Source organism: Anomaloglossus baeobatrachus (genome assembly GCF_048569485.1).
Source record: "Anomaloglossus baeobatrachus isolate aAnoBae1 chromosome 2 unlocalized genomic scaffold, aAnoBae1.hap1 SUPER_2_unloc_1, whole genome shotgun sequence".
Lineage (NCBI taxonomy): Eukaryota > Metazoa > Chordata > Amphibia > Anura > Aromobatidae > Anomaloglossus > Anomaloglossus baeobatrachus.
In genome coordinates, this window is record NW_027441779.1 from 1,133,701 (window position 1) to 1,154,193 (window position 20,493).

At 50.5% G+C, this 20,493-nt stretch overlaps 1 protein-coding gene across 1 annotated transcript in view; it reads right to left on the reverse strand.

Annotated features, from left to right (window-relative positions):
• Positions 1 to 20,493, reverse strand: part of GUCY1A2 (guanylate cyclase 1 soluble subunit alpha 2) — a 348,066-nt gene that overhangs the window by 198,745 nt on the left and 128,828 nt on the right. The window contains exon 3 of the mRNA XM_075331311.1: positions 14,683 to 14,804. Coding sequence (XP_075187426.1) covers positions 14,683 to 14,804 — 122 coding nt within the window. The remainder of the gene's footprint in view (positions 1 to 14,682; positions 14,805 to 20,493) is intronic.

Sequence of the window (20,493 nt, forward strand, 5' to 3'; positions counted from 1 at the left end):
ACGGGGACAACGGTGCAACGGAGGGACCGCTGCCTACTCCGACTCTTCCTCTGAGGGAGCCTCACCCTCCGCTGCCAATATTTAAAACATGCGGTGGCAGCCTGTTGTGAAAGGGCCGCCCGGTATCCATTTCCATCGGCGCGCGGGACATAGAAAGCTACCGGCCCACTGCCGTGACGAAGACTTTCACCCGCTTCCTCGGACTCCGAAACTGGCTCTGTATCAGGTCCGGAATCATCACTCCTAACCCCCTCACGGTCAGGCGCTCCCTCTAGGGCCAGGCGGACTGCCGGGGCCTTCTTCTCCTCTGCGCCAGGTGAGTCATTACCAGTCGCAGCAGCATCCGGGCCTGCAGCCTCCTCAAGCTCTCCGACCTCCGGACCCTCGGCACTCAGCATTTCGGGTCCCACTGCCGTAGCACGGGGCGGCAGGTCAGGCAGGTTAGCGCTGGGAAGCCCCATGGGTAGTGGCAGGGACGGCACAAGGGCCAGGATCGGACCGGGTCTCCCAGCCGCAGCGGCCGGTCCCTGTGGGACATGGAGGCGTGGGTCACTCACCAGCTCTGTCACGTCTGCTCCCATCTCGTGCATCTGGGCAATCGCAACCAGCGCTTCCACCTCGGTGGTCCTCTGCTCCACCAGGAGACGTATCTGATTCCGATGACGTTGGTTGGACTCAGTTACTCGGGCCCTCATCCACGCCACGGTCCCGGGCGCGGGCTGCTGGGCCTCGGGCGGTGCAGGCGGGGCTGACATGGTGTCGCGGCTTCAGGGTTCCAGGAACCGGGTTGTTTACAGAGTCCTGGCGCCCCTGCTTTTATGGCCTCGGTTTACATGCGGCCAGACGCCATCCGCCCCCCCTTGGTCTTTTCTCGGCACCTCCTCTTCAGGGGCGGGGCTTCGGCTTTCGCACCTCCACAGCTCGAGAAGACGCTCGAGCGGGAAAATCTTCGCGCCCAAGATGGCGCATTCTTAAATTTTTCGTCCGGACACCGCCGGCGGGGCACAAGGCGCACTTCTACCAGCCGGCAGAACGGTAAGATCCTGTTCGTGACGCCAAGTTGTCGCGGGCGGGGAGGACGCCGCTGCGCTGCGCTCGCTAGCTCTCAGGTCCGGAGATGCTGCGACGGCTGCTCGGTGGCTCGAGCGGCGCTCCTCGCCCATGAGTAAAAGGGGGGTAGTTTGGTTTGGGGATTTGGTCCGTGACGCCACCCACGGGTTGTGGTGAGGTTGGACACTACCGCTGCTGGTGACGGGGATCCCGGGAGCGATGGTAGGGAGCAGCTGGGATGTTGTTTCCCCCCTCCGTGGGTAGGGGTTGGTGGTCCCGGGGCCCGGTGAGGTGACGGGGAGGCAGGGTTGGCAAGGTGCAGGGTCGCCTGGACTGTGCAGCGCGGTGCCAGACGGCACGGTTGTACTCACTCAGCCACAAATGTACGCAAAGTCTCTGGTAAACCAAACGGCTGGATGGACGGGTCCCGCAGCCGGCTGCTGTGACTTCTCCCGGACGGCTGGTGGTGGCTGCCTTTCCCTGCACCTTTGTGTATGTTCGGTCCCGATGGATTCCCACCGGTAACCCGCTCCCCAGCGTGTATATGTGCCGGAGGAGCCCTTTTGCCCACAGGCTCTGGCCCTTGGAACTCTAGCTGTGGCGGTAGCTGTATTTCCTTTTGCTGGTCGGACGGTTGCCTTCAATTGAGTCTTGGCTGTTAGAAAACCCCCGGGGTTCCGGTCACTGACGGATTTGACCTCTAATAGCGACTCCAAGCCTGGTCGGGGTCCGCAGGCCCTGCTTGTGTTTGCTGGCTTCACTTCGCTCCCCGGTTCGGTCCCGGCGGGCCATCGCCCGTCCCCGGTCCTACAGTTCCGCGTTGATCTGCCTCTCCTGCAGACGGCCACCACCGTCTGCCAACCTTGCTCTTGGTGCCCGGGCCACACACCCGGACACGGTCAGTTTACTCCTCACTTCACTGCTCTCTCTTCCACTTCGCTAACTCAACTCTGACTTCCTTTTCCCGCCTCCAGAACTGTGTACTCTTCAGTGCGTGGGGCCAACCGCCTGGCTCCACCCCACCTGGTGTGGACATCAGCCCCTGGAGGGAGGCAACAAGGATTTTGTGTCTGGCTGATGTGCCTGTCTCAGGGTGGGGGTGTGTGTTGCAGTACTTGTGACGACCTGGCTAGTCCAGGGCGCCACATTGGTATAGTAAAAAAAAACATCAAAGGCAGTAAATTCACAACATAAAGTCACATACAGCATAAGCATCTCCCAACATGGTATCACCAGCTCCTGCTCTGTTTTCGCAACTAGCCATTTTACATGACTTTTATAGGGATATGTTGAGGAAAGACAAAGGGTTGGAAAAGATATATCTGTATTTCCCTTCAATAGTAGCTATGAAATACTGTAATTCTCCAACCCGAGAAGGCTACCCTCCCCCCAGAAAAATGAGCTGCTTGTTGGGCTTGAGCTTAAAGGGGTGGTTCACTACTTAGCATTACTGGCCACATCGATATAATGTTGAGAAACAAAGCGTCTCTCAAATACCTTGTGTTGGCAACAGTGCATGTGAGTGGCGCTCTTGCGGTCCGCTCATCCCCTTCACGTGACCCCCGGGCTCCATTACCTCTGATGTCTCTTGATGTCACATCAACGTCCAGTTTACCTGATACCACCGTGGCCGGCCCCGGTCTTCGTGAGTGACTGGGCTGTTGGCGTAATTTCACTGCTCATCACAACCCAGTGTCACAGCCCAGCATGTCACGCACTCTCCTTAACTGCAGAGCGCCACAAGCAGGAGTGATGCTGGACTGTGATGAGTGGTGAAACTCAACCCACAGCCCAGTCACTCACGGAGACTGGATCCTGCCTCGGTGACGTCAAGTCAACTGGAAGTAAGTCGTCATGATATCACAAGACATCTGAGGTCACAGAGCCCGGGGGTTACATGATGGGGATGAATGGATCGCAATAGCGCCGCTCACAGGCACTATTGCCAACACAAGGTATTTGAGAGAAGCCTTGTTTCTCAACGTTATATCGATGTGGCTTGCAAAAATAAGTAGTGAACCATCTCTTTAACATGCAGTGAAAGGATTGAAGGTGAAAGGTTTCTCCCATTGCAAAATAAACTGTTTGCAGAGGACAAGTATTGACCATTGTCTTGACCGTTGACTACAATGAGAACAAGAAAAAAAAGACTACACTGTAGCGAGCAGTCACTAAATCTGTCAGAGACTGACTACATAGCAATAAGGATGGACCCCGACCCGTCATCACACAATCAACGTAGAGGAAAAGAGAAATATCCCTCAATTTAATGCAAAAGTACATCATTTCCTATAGTTTCCTCTCTAGCGTTCCAATGCGCCAAGGGGTTAAATGCTTAGACCTTTGGCTAAAATACCAAAATAACACATCTAACAAAAATAATTGCGCCAAATCCATTTCTCCTCAATTTGTTTAATTTCCATCCAGCAGTTTAAATATTTAAATCCTGAGGGGACGGAATCAAAGTCTTCCCATCCCTTTCCACAATATGCATATTCAGAAGGCCATATGATAGCATCAATGCGTCTCTTCGGATCCGTTCCCTTTGAAGTGCCTTAAACTGCTTGTTTAGAACGGCTTCCAGACATTTGAACAGTGAACCTGTTCTGAACAGATTATCACCTGCTGGCAAATTGGACAAAAAGCAATTCAATCATGAGATATTTTCAAATGGTGTCCACAATCATCCTTGCCCCATTAAATCAATACTCGACTCTAAGTACAACATGTCGCTGGGGCAAAAAACACCTTTTCTGTGCGCTAAGGCTCAGTGTTTTCTCTTCTTACTTCAGCATGTAATTGTCCTGTGTATTGATGTTGAAGGTCACGGGGAGCGAGAGTCTGCGTTTTACGCTTTCTGCTTTCATCTCCTTTGATTCGCACATAAAGGTAACAGAGAATAAAACACAAGTAATTTTCGCAGTGTTTTAATTTTATAGAGCTTGAATGGAACGCATCATTTAGCACAAGCACCATCTCCTCTACCCGATACTGCAAACATCACCTTCTACAAGGTGACACTTTCCCTGCTTGGTCTTTTTGGTTATATTATTGCAAAGGTGCACAACCTGTGGGTGGAGAGGCCAAATGCCGTGATATCATTCAGTGTGGCCCCCCAATCATCTGTGTTCGCAAGTGTTTTCCTTGTGAGAAAGAAAAGTAGAGATTGATATCAAGAGTCAGTGTTCCGCCCCCGCGACAGCGGCCGAGCCACTAGGATCTGGAGCCGCGGTGGCTCGAGGGGTCGGAGGGTCCGCGCGGACACTTGAATGTCAAAAGAAAAAGGGGAGTATGTACAGGGGGATTGAAAGTTTGTGACGCCACCCACGGTGCGTGGTAATGTGAGAGACCACCGCTGCTGTTTGGGAGCCCGGTGACGATATTGAAGCAGCTGGATGTTTAACCCCTCCGTGGGTAGGGGGTTTGGGTGTCCCGGAGCCCATTGGGTAGTTGGCGTGTGGGGTGCCGTTGTCGATAGGAGAAAGGTTTCCAGTGTACTCACTCAGTCCGAAAATAATCACACCGACAGCTTGTAAACCAGAGTTCTGAGCACCACTGCAGCTTGGAGGGAGCACGCTTGGGTCCGTGCCCTTGGCGTTGCAGTTAGTCTGTGGCCCTTTCCTTGGCACCTGTGTTTCTCTTTGGACCCTCGAGTCTGAAACTGTTCGGGTCCCGCTCACCCATATGGCTAATGGAGTGAGCTTGCTCTCAGGGTTCACGTGTAGGATTTCTGTGGACTGTATTGGGAAAGTCCTATCCCATTTGTGTGCTAGTACCCCGATTTTGGAGCAGGTTGGGGATGACACTTGAAGTCTTCACCCCCGTCAGGTAAATTACCAGGACACATGAAGCTACTTCCCGGCCTAGGGTCCACGTACCCCGTTGTGCCCTGGCCCCTGCCCGGTGATAGCTCTAGGCCGCTGGATACCCTCCTCGGCAGTCCGTGCCCCTTGACACAATCCCCTGCGACCGGGGTTCCAGCGCCTACCAGGCCCAGACCGTTTGCCACCCAGTATCTACAGGAGGCCTGCTCCGTGACCTCTCCTCACGAGGGTCACCACTCCACCACCTCTCCTTTCACTCGCCACAGCTTAACTGTCACTTTCTTCACTTTTCCCTCACCAACCCCCCATGTGGGCGGCCCTATTCCCTTCAGGCCCCCCCAATGGTGTGTCTGGTGGGTAAAGTGTAAAGTGTTCCTAGAATTTTGATTGGCTCAGCTGTTAGCAATACCAAAGGACCAGGACCCGTAACCAAGGAGGGTGGATACCGTGCAGATGGGCAGATTGCACAATACCCTGTGACGACCTGATAGGCCAGGGCGTCACATCAGTACTTATAATTATAATACAGTCTAGCTAACTCCTGCCTCCCCCATGTGTAGCGTGGCATGGGGCAGTAGTCGTGGGCAAGGTCTGCATCTTCTGCACCCCAGCACTGTACATGAAAGATGGGATCCTGTCTGAGTGTGTGGACATGTCTTATGAGGGTGGACATGTAGTGTCGATGGTTTAGGCTGGCCAGGACCAGATGTTGAGTCATTCAAGAAGAGAGATGACCAGTTCTTTAAAAGCAATGTAGATGTACATGACAATCCTTTGATGACAATTATGTAGATGTTGATAGTGGGTACACAACGTCTCAAATGTTTCAGTAACACAAAGCACCATTAGACACACCTTTGCCACTTTCACCTTGGTTATGCCAGTCTTCACAGGTCTTGCTTGGATCAGCAAAATTCAACCTTGCACCATTCTGTTTTACTGAGTCTAATTCTCCTCGTAAAGGATGGTTTTGCTAATATGGCTGGACTCAAGCTCAAAACTCTTTAATGCTTAGAGAACACCCACCTGAGACACTCACTTTGGTCCACGGACTATATTGTCTCGTTCGGTTCCTTAGGAGAACTCTATCTTTGACCCATTCTTTTTTCTCTATTACAGGTCACCCACTGCATGCGTCCTTGACGAACATTCGTCAAACAAACAAACTTAGGTCTGTTTCTGTCGCAAGCTGGGTCCTATCTGACTTTCTGTAGCAAAGAGCAAATACTTGGCACTCAAATAGTTGAAGAAACTGCTGTTTTATTGAGTAAGCTTGAGCAGATACAGCACAGATGTTTCGGTCTATGGCTACATGCGCACGCTGCATTTTTTGCCGCGTTTTTTGGTGCAGTTTTGTTGTCAGAACTTTCTGACATCTGACTTCCCAGCAAAGTCTATGAGAAGTCAGATTTGCTGTGCGCACATTGCAGATTATTTGTCAGCGGGTTTTTTTTGTCAGAAGTTTGTGACAAAAAAAATGCAGCATGTTCATTCTTCCTGCGTTTTTGTCAACATTTATCACCTATTGAAATCAATGAGGGCATCAAAAACGCAAGGAAAAATGCATGCTATCAAATTAGTGCATTTGGCATGCATTTTGCATGCGTTTTACCTGCATTTTTGTCAACAAAAACGCAGCTCACCAACTTAAGGCCCTGTCACACACAGAGATAAATCTTTGGCAGATCTGTGGTTGCAGTGAAATTGTGGACAATCAGTGGCAGGTTTGTGGCTGTGTACATATGGAACAATATGTCCATGATTTCACTGCAACCACAGATCTGCCAAAGATTTATCTCTGTGTGTGACGGGGCCTTTAGTTCCAGAATACCAAAATCAATGCTGGAGTGATTTTGACATGCCGGTGTCCGTGTGTCATGTCCGTGTGTCGGTGCCTGTGTCAGTATCGTGCCCGTGTCAGTGTCGGTGCTGTGTCAGCGTCAGTGTGGTGCCCATGCCCGTGTCTGTGAGTGTCAGTGCCCATGTCGGTGTCGGTGTCTCTGTCTCTCTTGCACTCTCTCTCGTTCTCCCCAAGCACTACATACTCCCCGATCACCAGCTGTCACATTGCTCCCCCGCTTCTCATCTTGTTCCTGACCCGCTCATACATATTGACTCCTCCCCCGTCTGTGATTGGTTGCAGACAGATGAGCCACCATGCTGAGTGACAGCTGTCTGACTGAAACCAATCACATCCGCCGGAGGGCGAGTCTAAATCGTACCGCACTGAAGAGAGTCGCTCTATCAGCGGTGGAGGACTCGAACTGTGACAGCAAACACCTGAGTGATGGCAGCGCCAATCGCGCTGCTCACTTCAGTCACTCTGGGGGTTTGCTGTGACAGCTGGAGGAATCCAGCTGTCACAGCAAACCACCCGAGTGACTGAAGTGAGCAGCGCGATCGGCGCTGCCGTCACTCATGTGTTTGCTGTCACAGCTCGAGTCCTCCACCCGTGAGCACACATCAGGCCGCGACTGAAGTGAGCTGCAGCAGGAGGATTCACGTGAGTGACGGCACCGCCGATCGCGCAGCTCACTTCAGTAGCGGCCTCAACCACAGTGAACCCGACCATGACGTCATTGGTGCGACACCTGCCGTTCTGCGGGACCCGTAGCTGTGACATCAGGGGTTCACCCCAGTTCATGCTGGTCGCTGCGGCTCTGTCCACACACTCACAGCTGGCAGCCATGCTGTATGACCGCTGGTTGTGACAGGACAGGGATGTAGCAGAGCTTGAAGCGTCGTGGGACCTCGTGTGGATTACTTCGGACCTGGAGGGGTGTTTAGGAGGCTAATAAACTCTTGAAAGAGGGTAGCTTTTTATTTTATTTCAACTAAAGGATTTTTTTGGCTGTTTGTGGTTATTTACTTTCACTTACAGATTAGTGATGTGGGGTGTCTCATAGACGCATGACATCACTAACCTAGGGCTGCTGCCATTAACTGATTATTACCCCGATTGCCACCATACCAGGGCAACGGGAAGAGCCGGGTCCAGCGCCAGAATTGGCGCATCTTATGTATGCGCCACTTCTGGGGCGGCTGTGGGCTGCTATTGTTAGGCTGGAAAGGGCCAAATAACAATGGTGGCCGTTCCCACCCTAATAATATCAGCCCGCAGTTGTCTGTTGCACCTTGGCTGGTATTAGAAAAATGAGGGGATCCCACGTCATTTTTTTTTTAATAAATCAAATAATTAAAAAAAAGTGTGGGATCCCCTCTATTTTTCATAACCAGCCAAGGTATAGCAGAGAGTTGAGGGTTGCAGCCGTGTTTATGGCACACGTGTGTTCCCCGTGATAACACACGGAGAACATGAACTTTCTACTCACCTGTCCCTGACTTTGCTGTCCATGGTGCTGTTCTTCGGTCTCCGATCCTGCCGACTCCCCGCTGATGTTGCTTCCGGCCGCAGTGAAATGAATATGCAATGAGCAGCATAATGAGAGGCGGTCGGAAGCAAGTGACAGCAGCGACAGAGACTGCAGGGCTGCAGAAGGTGAGTAAAGTTTTTTTTTTTCTCGCAGACACATGTGTTTTCTCCGGTGCGTGTCACATGGAACACATCCGTGTGGTCCGTTTGCGTTACGTGTGACCCGTTTGCATTCCGTGTGACACCCGTGATGCAATAGAAAAAACTGACATTTCTACGTGTGGAGCACACGGGCACACGTATGCTCCACACGTACACACAGTCCATGGCAGAATACACACATGAGCGCAGACCCATTGATTTTAATGAGTCTACGTGTGCCTGTGTCTCCAGTACATGAGGAAATGGACCAAACATGTACCGGAGACATGGACGTGTGAAAGAGGCCTGACAAGGTGCAGTTTTGGTTGTAGTTTGGCTTAAGTTTTGGTTGCAGTTTTGGTTGCAGTTTGTGTGCAGAAAAAACTGCAGTGTGTGCATGTAGCCTAAGAGCGGTATAATTAGAAAATAGAATAGGTGCTTTAGGTGGCAGCAGCATGGTCTTTAAGGCTAGAATCCCTGCCTACAAGCTTCTAATACTCTATCCCTACTCCAGCAGCTTGCAATACACTAAGGGGTACTTTACACATTGCGACATCGCAACCGATATATCGTCTGGGTCACGGTTGTTGTGACGCACACCCGGAGCCGGTAGTGACATCGCAATGTGTAAATCCTATGAGCGACGATGAATGAGCGCAAAACAGTCAAAAATCGCTGATCTGTGTCACGTCGTTCATTTTCATAATGTCGCTCCAGCTGCAGATACGATGTTGTTTGTCGTTCCTGCGGCACGACACATCGCTGTGTGTGAAGCCACAGGAACGACAAACATCTCCTTACCTGCGTCCACAGGCAATGCGGAAGGAAGGAGGTGGGTGGGATGTTATGTCCCGCTCATCTCCGCCCCTCCGTTTCTATTGGCCGGCCACTTAGTGACGTCGCGGACGAACGCACCTCCCCCTTGAAGGAGGGATTGTTCGGCGGACACCGCGACGTTGCCGACAAGGTATTGTCACGCTCCCCGGCTCCTCGGCCATGCTCCCCGGCTCCCCTGCCATGCTCCCCTGCCTTGCTCACCGGCTCCCCTGCCATGCGTCCCCCGCTGCACAGCCTCCATGCCCCATCACCTGCGGTCCCCAGGCAGCCCGGTCCCCGCTCCCGGCGCCCGGCGGCAACTCTGATCCAGCCCGGCACTCCTGCCTCCTGTGCACCGCTCCCTGCTCTGGCTTCTGGCACCCGGGCCTCGCGCATGCGCATTAGGGCGCGCGCGCGGTCATTGACCCTCTCTTAAAGGGCCAGTGTCCTCCAACAGGATATTGAAGTATCAGGTACAGGATATATAGGGGGATCCTTTCCAAGTGGGCGGGGCCTGTTCTTCGTGTTTGCTAAGCTAGGAGTCAGGTCTCCTTGTGTCTTGTGCCATACTTACCTATCTCTCTCGTAGAGTCGCTCCTGCCACGCCAACCGGTCCTGACGATACCCGAACCCCGAACGGTGACTGTCTGCCATCCCGTCAGTTCCTACCATCTCCGATCCCTGCGGTGACCCACCTTCTCGCTCCGTTGGTTCCGGATTTTGCCTGACGTCATCTCGGCCTCCGAACCTGAGCTCCGTCACCCGGACTACCATCAGAGACCCCGTGGTCCCAGGGACTTCTTCACTCCACTCCTCTGCACGGACTGTCCTGCTACCTGTAGTGCTCCGGCTACCGGGCACCTTGCCCTCGGTGAGGTGTTCAGCCCAGTGGATCCACCTCCTGGGTCTGCCCGTCCACCTGGTCCTAACAGTAAGAACAGGCCATGGATCCCGCCGAAGCACTAGCGGCCCAGCTGGGCACCTTGCAGCAAGAACTCGTACGACAGCGCGAGACCCAGTCCCGCATGCTGGCCTTCATGTCCTCGGTGGATACCCGCCTGAACATGCTGCAAGCAACTGCCACGTCCCTGGCATCTCAGGCTTCTACTGCACAGTCCACGGCCACGGTTCCCGTGGTGGCTGCCTCGGAAGCTTCTAAACTCCGCTTGGCCTCTCCACCCCGTTATGCCGGAGATCCCAAGACCTGCAGAGGATTCTTAAATCAGTGCTCCCTCCATTTCAAGCTGGTTCCGCACCTGTTTGCCTCCGACCAAGCCAAGGTGGCGTTTGTGATGTCCCATCTAGAGGGTGAGGCACTGGCCTGGATGAACCCCTTGTGGGAACAGGAGGACCCTTTAACTACTAACATCCAGGACTTCCTGCAGGCGTTTAGAACCACCTTTGACGAACCCGGCCGTGCCGCCGCATCCGCCTCATCACTCCTCAGGCTACGTCAGGGGACAATGACGGTGGGGCAGTATGCCATCCGCTTCCGCACCTTGGCCTCAGAATTGGGGTGGAACAATGAAGCCCTCACCGCCGCCTTCTGGGAAGGACTCTCCGGTCGTATTAAGGACGTCTTTGATAAAAAGGAGTCAGAGGTACTGCCGCCACATCGCCCTTACGACTGTGCCATCGACCTACTCCCGGGAACTACACCACCTCGAGGACGGATATATCCTTTGTCCCCTGCTGAAACAAGGGCCATGTCTGCCTACATCACTAAGAACCTGGCAAGGGGATTCATCCGGAGATCCTCCTCTCCTGCTGGAGCAGGCTTCTTCTTCGTTAAGAAGAAAGAGGGCGACCTGCGCCCATGCATTGACTACCGGGGATTGAACCAAATCACCGTGAAAAATAAATACCCCCTGCCGCTCATCCCTGAATTGTTTGATCGGCTTAGAGGAGCTCGTGTGTTTACCAAGTTGGATCTTCGGGGTGCCTACAACCTGGTCCGCATCCGCTCTGGGGACGAATGGAAGACCGCATTCAATACTCGCGATGGGCACTATGAATACTGTGTGATGCCCTTCGGCCTGTGTAACGCACCAGCAGTCTTTCAGGAATTGGTGAACGACGTGTTCCGGGACCTTCTCTACATCTGTGTGGTGGTATATCTGGATGACATCCTGGTCTTCTCTCCGGACCTCCAGACCCACAGAGAGAACGTGCAGCTGGTACTACAAAGACTGAGAGAGAATCGTCTGTACGCCAAGTACGAGAAGTGTGTCTTCGAGCAGTCTTCTCTTCCCTTCCTGGGTTACGTAATCTCCGATACCGGTCTGCAGATGGACCCAGAGAAGGTATCTTCCGTTCTCAACTGGCCCCCTCCTTCCGGACTGAAGGCAATCCAACGGTTTCTTGGATTTGCAAACTATTACCGTCAGTTTATCCCTCACTTCTCTGCCCTGACTACGCCTCTCTCCGCCTTGAACAAGAAGGGGGCTAATCCGACGGACTGGTCACCTGCGGCAGACACCGCGTTTGGCTCCCTGAAACAGGCATTTGCTTCCTCTCCTGTGCTCCACCGTCCTGAGTTAAACCGACAGTTCACCTTGGAGGTGGATGCCTCCTCCTCGGGAGCTGGAGCAGTGCTCATGCAGAAGTCCTCCTCCGGGAAGATGGTTACTTGCGGTTTCTACTCCAAGAGCTTCTCCGCGCCTGAACGCAACTACACCATCGGTGACCGAGAGCTATTACGGTAGCAGTCAAACTGGCTCTGGAGGAGTGGCGGTACCTTCTGGAGGGAGCAGTGTACCCCGTGATCATTTACACGGACCACAAGAACCTGGAATACCTGCGGTCTGCTCAGCGACTGAACCCACGACAAGCCAGGTGGTCCTTGTTCTTTGCCAGGTTCGATTTTCAGCTCCATTTTCGGCCCGCGGACAAGAATGTGCGAGCAGATGCCTTGTCCAGGTCATTCATGCCCATGGAACAGGAGGAGGAGACGTCCCAGCCCATCATCTGCCCAAGTAAAATCGTTCCGGTGGCCCCTGTCACCCTGGCCCAGATACCGCCCGGGAAGACCTATGTCTCTGAAACTGACAGACAAAAAGTGTTGCACTGGGGCCATGCCTCGAAAATAGCCGGCCATGCTGGTCAGAAGAGAACATGGAGTACAATTGTATGTCACTACTGGTGGCCATCCCTTCGCACGGACGTCGCGTCTTTTGTCTCAGCCTGCTCCTCTTGTGCCAGGAACAAGACGCCCAAACACCTGCCATATGGTCGCCTTCTGCCTCTGCCTATTCCCTCCGTTCCGTGGCAACACATTGCAATGGACTTTATTACAGACTTGCCCTTGTCCGCCGGACACACAGTCATATGGGTCGTGGTGGATCGGTTCTCCAAAATGGCTCATTTCGTCCCTATGGCTGGACTCCCCTCTGCCCAGGAACTCGCTGACGCCTACATCCAGCACATCTTCCGGTTGCATGGCTTTCCATCACACATTGTGTCCGACAGAGGAACTCAGTTTACCTCCCGCTTCTGGAGGGCCCTCTGCAAACATCTGGGAGTGGCTCTGGACTTTTCTTCAGCCTACCATCCTCAGTCGAATGGCCAAGTGGAACGAGTCAATCAGATCCTGACCTCCTTCTTACGTCACTATGTTAATACCCATCACGATGACTGGTCCACGCTTCTTCCTTGGGCTGAATTCTCCCATAACCACCACGTCAGTGAGTCCTCCTCCAGCTCTCCCTTCCATGTCGTTTACGGACTTCAGCCTTCCGTCCCATTACCTGTATCCTCTTCTTCGGATGTCCCTGCTGCTGATGCTGTAGTCCGTGACTTTACAACAATTTGGGACTCTGTCAAGACGTCCCTTGGACGTGCTTTCCTGCGGATGAAGAGACACGCAGACAAGAGGCGTCTGGATCCTCCGTGTTTCTCTCCAGGAGATCTGGTCTGGCTTGCTTCCAAGTACGTCCGATTGAAGCTACCATCATACAAGCTGGGTCCTCGCTACATCGGGCCGTTTAAGGTCATCAGCAAGATTAATGAGGTCTCCTACAAGCTGCAGCTCCCGGCCACGATGAGAATACCCAACTCCTTCCACGTCTCCCTGCTCAAGCCGGTTGTCCTTGGTCCCTTCTCTGCTGCTGCCAGTTCTGCTCCTCCTCCTATTGCTGATGATGACATCTATGCGGTACGGGATATCGTGGCCATGAAAACCGTACGGGGCCGACAGTTCTTCCTGGTGGACTGGGCTGGGTATGGTCCTGAGGATAGGTCCTGGGAACCCCGGGAGAATGTGGGTACTAACCTGATACGTGCCTTCCTGTCCCGGTTGCGGGGGGGGGCGTGGGGGAGGGGGTACTGTCACGCTCCCCGGCTCCTCGGCCATGCTCCCCGGCTCCCCTGCCATGCTCCCCGGCTCCCCTGCCTTGCTCACCGGCTCCCCCGCCACGCGTCCCCCGCTCCACAGCCTCCATGCCCTCGGTGAGGTGTTCAGCCCAGTGGATCCACCTCCTGGGTCTGCCCGTCCACCTGGTCCTAACAGGTATGTGCGTGTGAAGCTGCCGTAGCAATAATGTTCGCTACGGCAGCGATCACCAGATATCGCATGTGCGACGGGGGCGGGTACTATCGCGCTCGACATCGCTAGCCGATGCTAGCGATGTCGCAACGTGTAAAGTATCCCTAAATGCAGCTAAGAGTGGTATTATTAGAGAATAGCATACATTTTTTAGGTATCAGCAGCACGGTTTGCAAGACTAGAATCCCTGCCTATTTGCCTCTAGTACACTATCCCTACTCAAGCAGCTCACCCTTCACTAAATGCAGAATAAGATGGTATTATTAGAGAATAGAATTGCTTTCAATTAGTCCTGAATAGGACTATTTATTTACTGTTGTATTAGCAGGTACTATCACTCTATAATGCACTGTCCCTTCTCCAGCAAAATCTCTTCCTAGTCCACACAATATTTCCAAGTATAGTGAAGCAAACATAGCGTCTCTGTGTGTTATATAGACCCCAATGATACTATGTGGCCGATCAATCACAGTAATGCCAGTAGCCAAGATGGCTACGGTATTACCATGATTCTCAGGCAATCCCCACATGTTTAGTGGCCACGAAAAATAGTGGGGAAACACCTGGAGCGGGGACTTGAGCATGACGCCCGAGAACCAGAATACTCAATCTAGCGTCTCAAACACCCTGATACTTCATCAAGTATCGAGCAGTGCCGAGCACGCTCGCCTATCAATAGTCATATTTTCTTGTTTATTATATTATTGTACATCCCTATGGAATATGTAAGTGCTACATTGATAAATAATGTGATTGTATATATGCAGGACACATAATATATATATATATAAGGATATATAATGAATGAGCTCTGAACTTTCTTTTACCTGGAATAAAGACAATACTTTCTACTGTAAATATCAATATCAGGATCGTCAGCAATGATCTTCCACGCCGCACAGACATAACGTGTTTTTGAGATGTTCATTACATACCAAGGACATTCGCTGTACACTGCAGAATTCCTGAGACATCCTCCGCATCTTCATTTCCAGAGAGACCGGCGTACGTGCATTTCGTCGAGGCGTTGTGTAAATTCTTCTCCGCATCCCGACATCTTTAAAAAGAGATGATGAAACGTAAGAAGGATAACCTGAGAGTTTCCTGCCGCATAACCTCCTGGTCGCCTTTCCCTCATTAAATTGTTAGCAAATCCCTAATTAACACATCGCATTCAGGCAAATCATTTCTCACTTGGCGTCGCTGTATATCACCAGGAGAATTATCAGCTTGCATCACTGGTGCTAATTTAGTGGATCATTAGGAGGCTGCATATTTTAAAGTGCAGAAACATGTTTGAGTAACAGCTTCACCCCGGGAAACAGAAAATGATTCACTTTACAGATTCTTTGATATTATGTATCTATGGCGGGTCCTCGATACGAGTTCTGAATGGGAATTCCATGCGTTTCACTTATCTGACAGGTAGCAATATGGAGATTTCTACACTAACGTTCCCAGCCTAAAGTATCATTCACACACACACACACACACACATGTTCATTTTGTATCTGCAAAAACAATACTTTTTTCATCCCGTGATCATTTTTCATTCATGGTTGTTCAATTATGGTCTGTAAATCCGACAAAAGTGCAGATCATTGGTTCCCAAAAAGAAAAAAAACACATAAAAAGCCCCAAGAATAAAGTGTCAGTGTGATTTTTTTAGACTTTTTTTTAGAAGAGTTTTCAGCAGTCTCATTATCAGCACAGGCATAATTTCACTGATTGGTAATACTGCAATACACAGCCAATAAGGCAGAATCAACCAATCACAATAAAGGGGGCTTTACACGCAATGACATCGCTAACGAGATGTCGTTGGGGTCACGGAATTGGTGACGCACATCCGGCCTCGTTAGCGACGTCGTTGCGTGTAAAACGTACGAACGATCGCTAACGAGCAAAAATACTCACCACATTGTTCAAATCCCAAATATCGTTGCTGTTGCAGGACGCAGGTTGTTCGTCATTCCTGAGGCAGCACACATCGCTACGTGTGACACCCCAGGAACGACGAACAACACCGTACCTGCGTCCTCTGGCAACGAGGTGGGCGTGTCTTTCATTCGGCTGCTCTCCGCCCCTCCGCTTCTATTGGCCGCCTGCCGTGTGACGTCATTGTGATGCCGCACGAATCGCCCCCCTAGAAAAGAAGCAGTTTGCCGGCCACAGCGACGTCGCTAGGCAGGTAAGTACGTGTGACGGGGACTAACGATATTGTGCACCACGGGCAGCGATTTGCCCATGACGCAGAAACGACGGGGGCGGGTGCTTTCACGAGCGACATCGCTAGCGATGTCACTGCGTGTAAAGCAGCCTTTAGTGATGTCACAGCGCTGTCTGCGCCCCCATGATGACTTTTACACATGCTCATTATATGCTTAAAGACAAAAAATAGGGTGTGAGTCAGTCTATTGCTGCTAATGTACATGTGCATTTTCTGGAAGTGAGCAAATGAGAAGTCTGGAATGGCCTCAGTGGTCAGTGTGAAAATTGTTCTATGTTATATTGAATAAAGTTTATGGTAAGTAAAAAATATTAACAAAACATTCAGAGTTGTTTTCTTTTTTTGTTTTTTTGTAAATGCAAATAACATAAAAACCTGATTTAAACAATAGGTCATTGTGATAATTATCTGAGGACACATTCCTTTCTGTGCTCCCTCAGGATCTTCATGGAGAGAAATCTTGCGTAATTGATCTTTCACATCCCAGACAACTTATATTGAGGACTTTTTCTGCAGCCTGTGCATGAAACACTATGTTGTACAATTCCATTTACAATTCTGCTGCTGTAACACATAGAATTTTTTTCATGCAAAATCTCTGTTGTAAAAAAATTGCTGCATACATAATCCAAAAGGACAAGCCCTGAGGATTTGTGCGTGTGGCTATTACATGTGCATTGAGCTATATACAGTTGAAACCAGAAGTTTCTATACACTATCTATAAAGACACATCTGCAGGTTTTTCTCACTATGTGACATGAAAACAGAATAAACCTTTCCCATTTTAGGTCAATTAAGAATCAAAATTATTTATATTTGCCAAATGCCAGAATAATAAGAGAGAGAGAATGTTTTAAAGCATTTGTCGCGGGCGGGGAGGAGGGTGTCAGCACACCGCGCTCACCCCTTCTGCTCGGGTCCGGCCGCTCAGTGGTGGCTCGAGCCGTAAGCCGGATCCCGGGGGTTTCTCGAGCGGCGCTCCTCGCCCGTGAGTGAAAGGGGGGTTGTTTGGGGTGTTGGGATAATGTCCGTGACGCCACCCACGGTTGTGGTGAGGCGTAGCACCACCGCTGCTCGATGCGGGGATCCCGGGGATGGTGAAGGGGAGCAGCCAGGTGTTGTGTTGCCCCTCCGTGGGTAGGGGTTGGTGATCCCGGGGCCCGGTGATGGCTTGTGAGGTGCAGGGCCTGGTGGGCGCAGGGACGTGGGGGCAGCGCTGTGCCTTGCGGCACTGTGGTACTCACTCAGCCTGAGACACGGACACAGTTTGTACGGTAAACCAAACGGCTGGTAGGACGGTCCCACAGACGGCTGCTTTGCTTTCCCGGTAGGTGACGGTGATGTCCCTCTTCCTTGCACCTGTATGTACGGTTGGTTGCGATGGGTCCCCACCGGTAACCCGCTCCCCGGCTTCAAGCTGGCCCGGAGGAGCACTACACTTTGCCCGCAGGCGCTGGCCCTCAGAGACTGGTGCCCTGGCGGTGGCGGTGCCTCTGTTGTACGGGTTGAGCTGTTGCCTTCAATCGGGACTTGGTTGTTGGGGGAATCTACGTCCCCTTCACTGACGGATTCGGCAAATTTGGCGACTCCTAGCCTTGCCGGGGTCCGAGAGGCCCCTGCCCTGGTGCTGACTGTCTTTCGGAACACTGCTCCAGACCACCGGGCACACAGCCAACGGGGTCCTTCCAGGAACTTCCAAACGGTCCCCCTCCGGACAGTCACCGCCGTCGCTGACCTTGCTGATCTGGCCCTACACAAAGCTGGACACTTCAGGCTTTCCTTCCTTCTTGTCACCTCACTTGCTTTCCTCCTTTACCACTTCTCTTTCTTTTCTGTCACTTGGTTGTTTACTTTAGCCACCCTGGGCTACTCCTCCACTCCTTCTACTTCCTCCTCCCTGACTAGACTCCTACTCCAGACTGCCTGGTACTTCCTGCCTCCAGAGCTGTGATCTCCTTGGTGGGCGGAGCCAACCGCCTGGCCCACCCCCTGGTGTGAATCATCAGCCTCTGGAGGAAGGCAACAAGGATTTGTGGTTCAGCTTAGGTGTGCCTACCTGGGATGTGGGGTGTGGTGGTGTGTGACCTGTGTCCCCTGGCTTGCCCAGGGCGACACACATTTTTTTTACTTTCTGCAAAATAAAAAGTTTACATACACTAAGTGTACTATGCCTTTAAACAATATAGGACAGACCATATGATGATGTAATGTCTTTGGAAGCTTCTGATAGGTTTATTGGCAACATCTGAGTTAGACACACACCTGTGGATGTATTTTAATGCACACCTTAAACACATGGCTTCTTTGTGTAGCATCAAGGGAAAGTCAAAAGAAATCTGCCAGGATCTCAGGAAGAGAATTGTGGACTTGCACGAGTGTGGTTCATCCTTGGGTGAAGTTTCCAGATATCTGAAGGTGCCTCGTTCATTCGTTGTACAAACAATAATACGCAAGTACAAACAAGATGGGAATGTCCAGCCATCATACTGCTCAGGAAGGAGACTGGTTCTGTGTACTAGAGATGAACGTGCTTCGGTCAGACATGTGCATATGAACCCAAGAACAAAAGCAAAAGCCCTTGTGAAGATGCTGGCGGAAACTGGAAAGATTTTGTCAAGCCACTCTGCCAGGAAGAAGGCATTGCTCCAAAAGAAACATAAAAAAAGACATTAATTTTTGCAAATGCGCACAGGAACAAAGACCTTACTTTTTGGATACATGTCCTGTGGTCTGACAAAACTGAAATTGAACTGTTTGGCCATAATGACCATCGTTACGTTTGGAGGAAAAAGGGGAAGCTTTGAAGCCTAAGAACACCATCCCAATTGTGAAACATGAGGGTGGCAGTATCATGTTGTGGGGTTGTTTTGCTGCAGGGAGGACTGGTGCACTTCACAAAATAGATGGCATCATGAGGAAAGAAGATTGTGTGAAATACTGAAGCAACATCTCAAGACATCAGCCAGGAACTTAATGCTTGGGAGCAAATGGGTCTTCCAAATTGACAATGACCCGAACTATACTGCCAAACTGGTTATAGGATAACAAAGTCAATGTTTTGGAGTGGCCATCACAAACCCCTGATCTCAATCCTATTGAACATTTATGGGCAAAGCTGAAAAGGCCGGTGTGAGAAAGGCGACCTACAGACATGGATCAGTTACACCGGTTCTGTCAGGAGGAATGGGCCCAAGTTTCTACCAACTATTGTGAGAAGCTTGTGGAAGGAAATCCAAAACATTTGACCAAAGTCATACAGTGTAACGACCATGCTACCAAATACTAATGACATGGACGGAAACTTTTGACTTTGTAGAAAGTAATAAAAATGCCTTAAAACATTCTCTCTCTCTCATTATTCTGGCATTTGGCAAATATAAATAATGTTGGTTCCTAAGTCACCTAAAACGGGAAAGGTTTATTCTGATTTCATGTCAGATAGTGAGAAAAACATGCAGATGTGTCTTTATAGAGAGCAAAGGGAAACTTCTGGTTTCAACTGTAGATAGATAGAGTGATGGATAAATGGATGGATGGATAAATAAATAGATAGATAGTGGGATAGATGGATAGATAGATAGAGGGATAGATAGATAAATAGATAGATAGATAGATAGATAGATAGATAGATAGATAGATAGATAGATAGATAGATAGATAGATTGTACACACCCGTCATGCACATCTTGGCACTCTTGGATTTGCTCTCGGTATTTCTCTTTTCGCAGGGTCCGCACACTGCAGCTGACACTGTTAGAGAGCACTTATATAATGAAAAGTAATTGGAGGAAGTGAAGGGATAATTTGAGTGTTGAGTGCTCGGGAGGTCGTACAAATATTGTACATCAATCCATTCTCGTCAAACCAAATGAATGTGAAAATTAATGTTTTTACCCTTTCCATGATCTTTTATTTTCTCATTCATCTCTCTAAACGGATCTTTCCTGGTGGAGCTTTGTCAGTTTATCTCCAATGGGTTTTGAGTCTCCTCATTTTTTTTCCGCATAAAAAGATTACAACTCAATGCAGTAAGTAGACTGCATGTACTTAACTTAATTTGGGAGGTCATTGAGTGCACAAATCAATACAATTTTCCCATTCATGGCTCTTTAATGAAATTTACTCTAAGATATGATATGAGCTTTTTAACCCTGTGATCATTTGCACAGCGAGCTGTATGGGTGTAATTTGCAGGAAGGTACAGTACACTGCAAAAAAATGACTTCGGCTACAGAATTGCTATCAATGAGTCTCAGCTTGATGCTATTTTGGTGAAGTTAATTCCATGGAAGAACAAACCGAGTGAAAACAGCCGCTAAGAATAGAAAATAGTACAGCAGGTAGAATTCCACAAAGTATATTCAGCTCTATTTACTGAGTGACACAATATAATTCTGGGGCCAAAAATCTACCGGTATACAGTGAAGAAAATAATTATTTGATCCCTTCCTGATTTTGTAAGTTTGCCCATTGAAAACAACATGAACAGTCTATAATTTTAAGAGTAGGTTAATT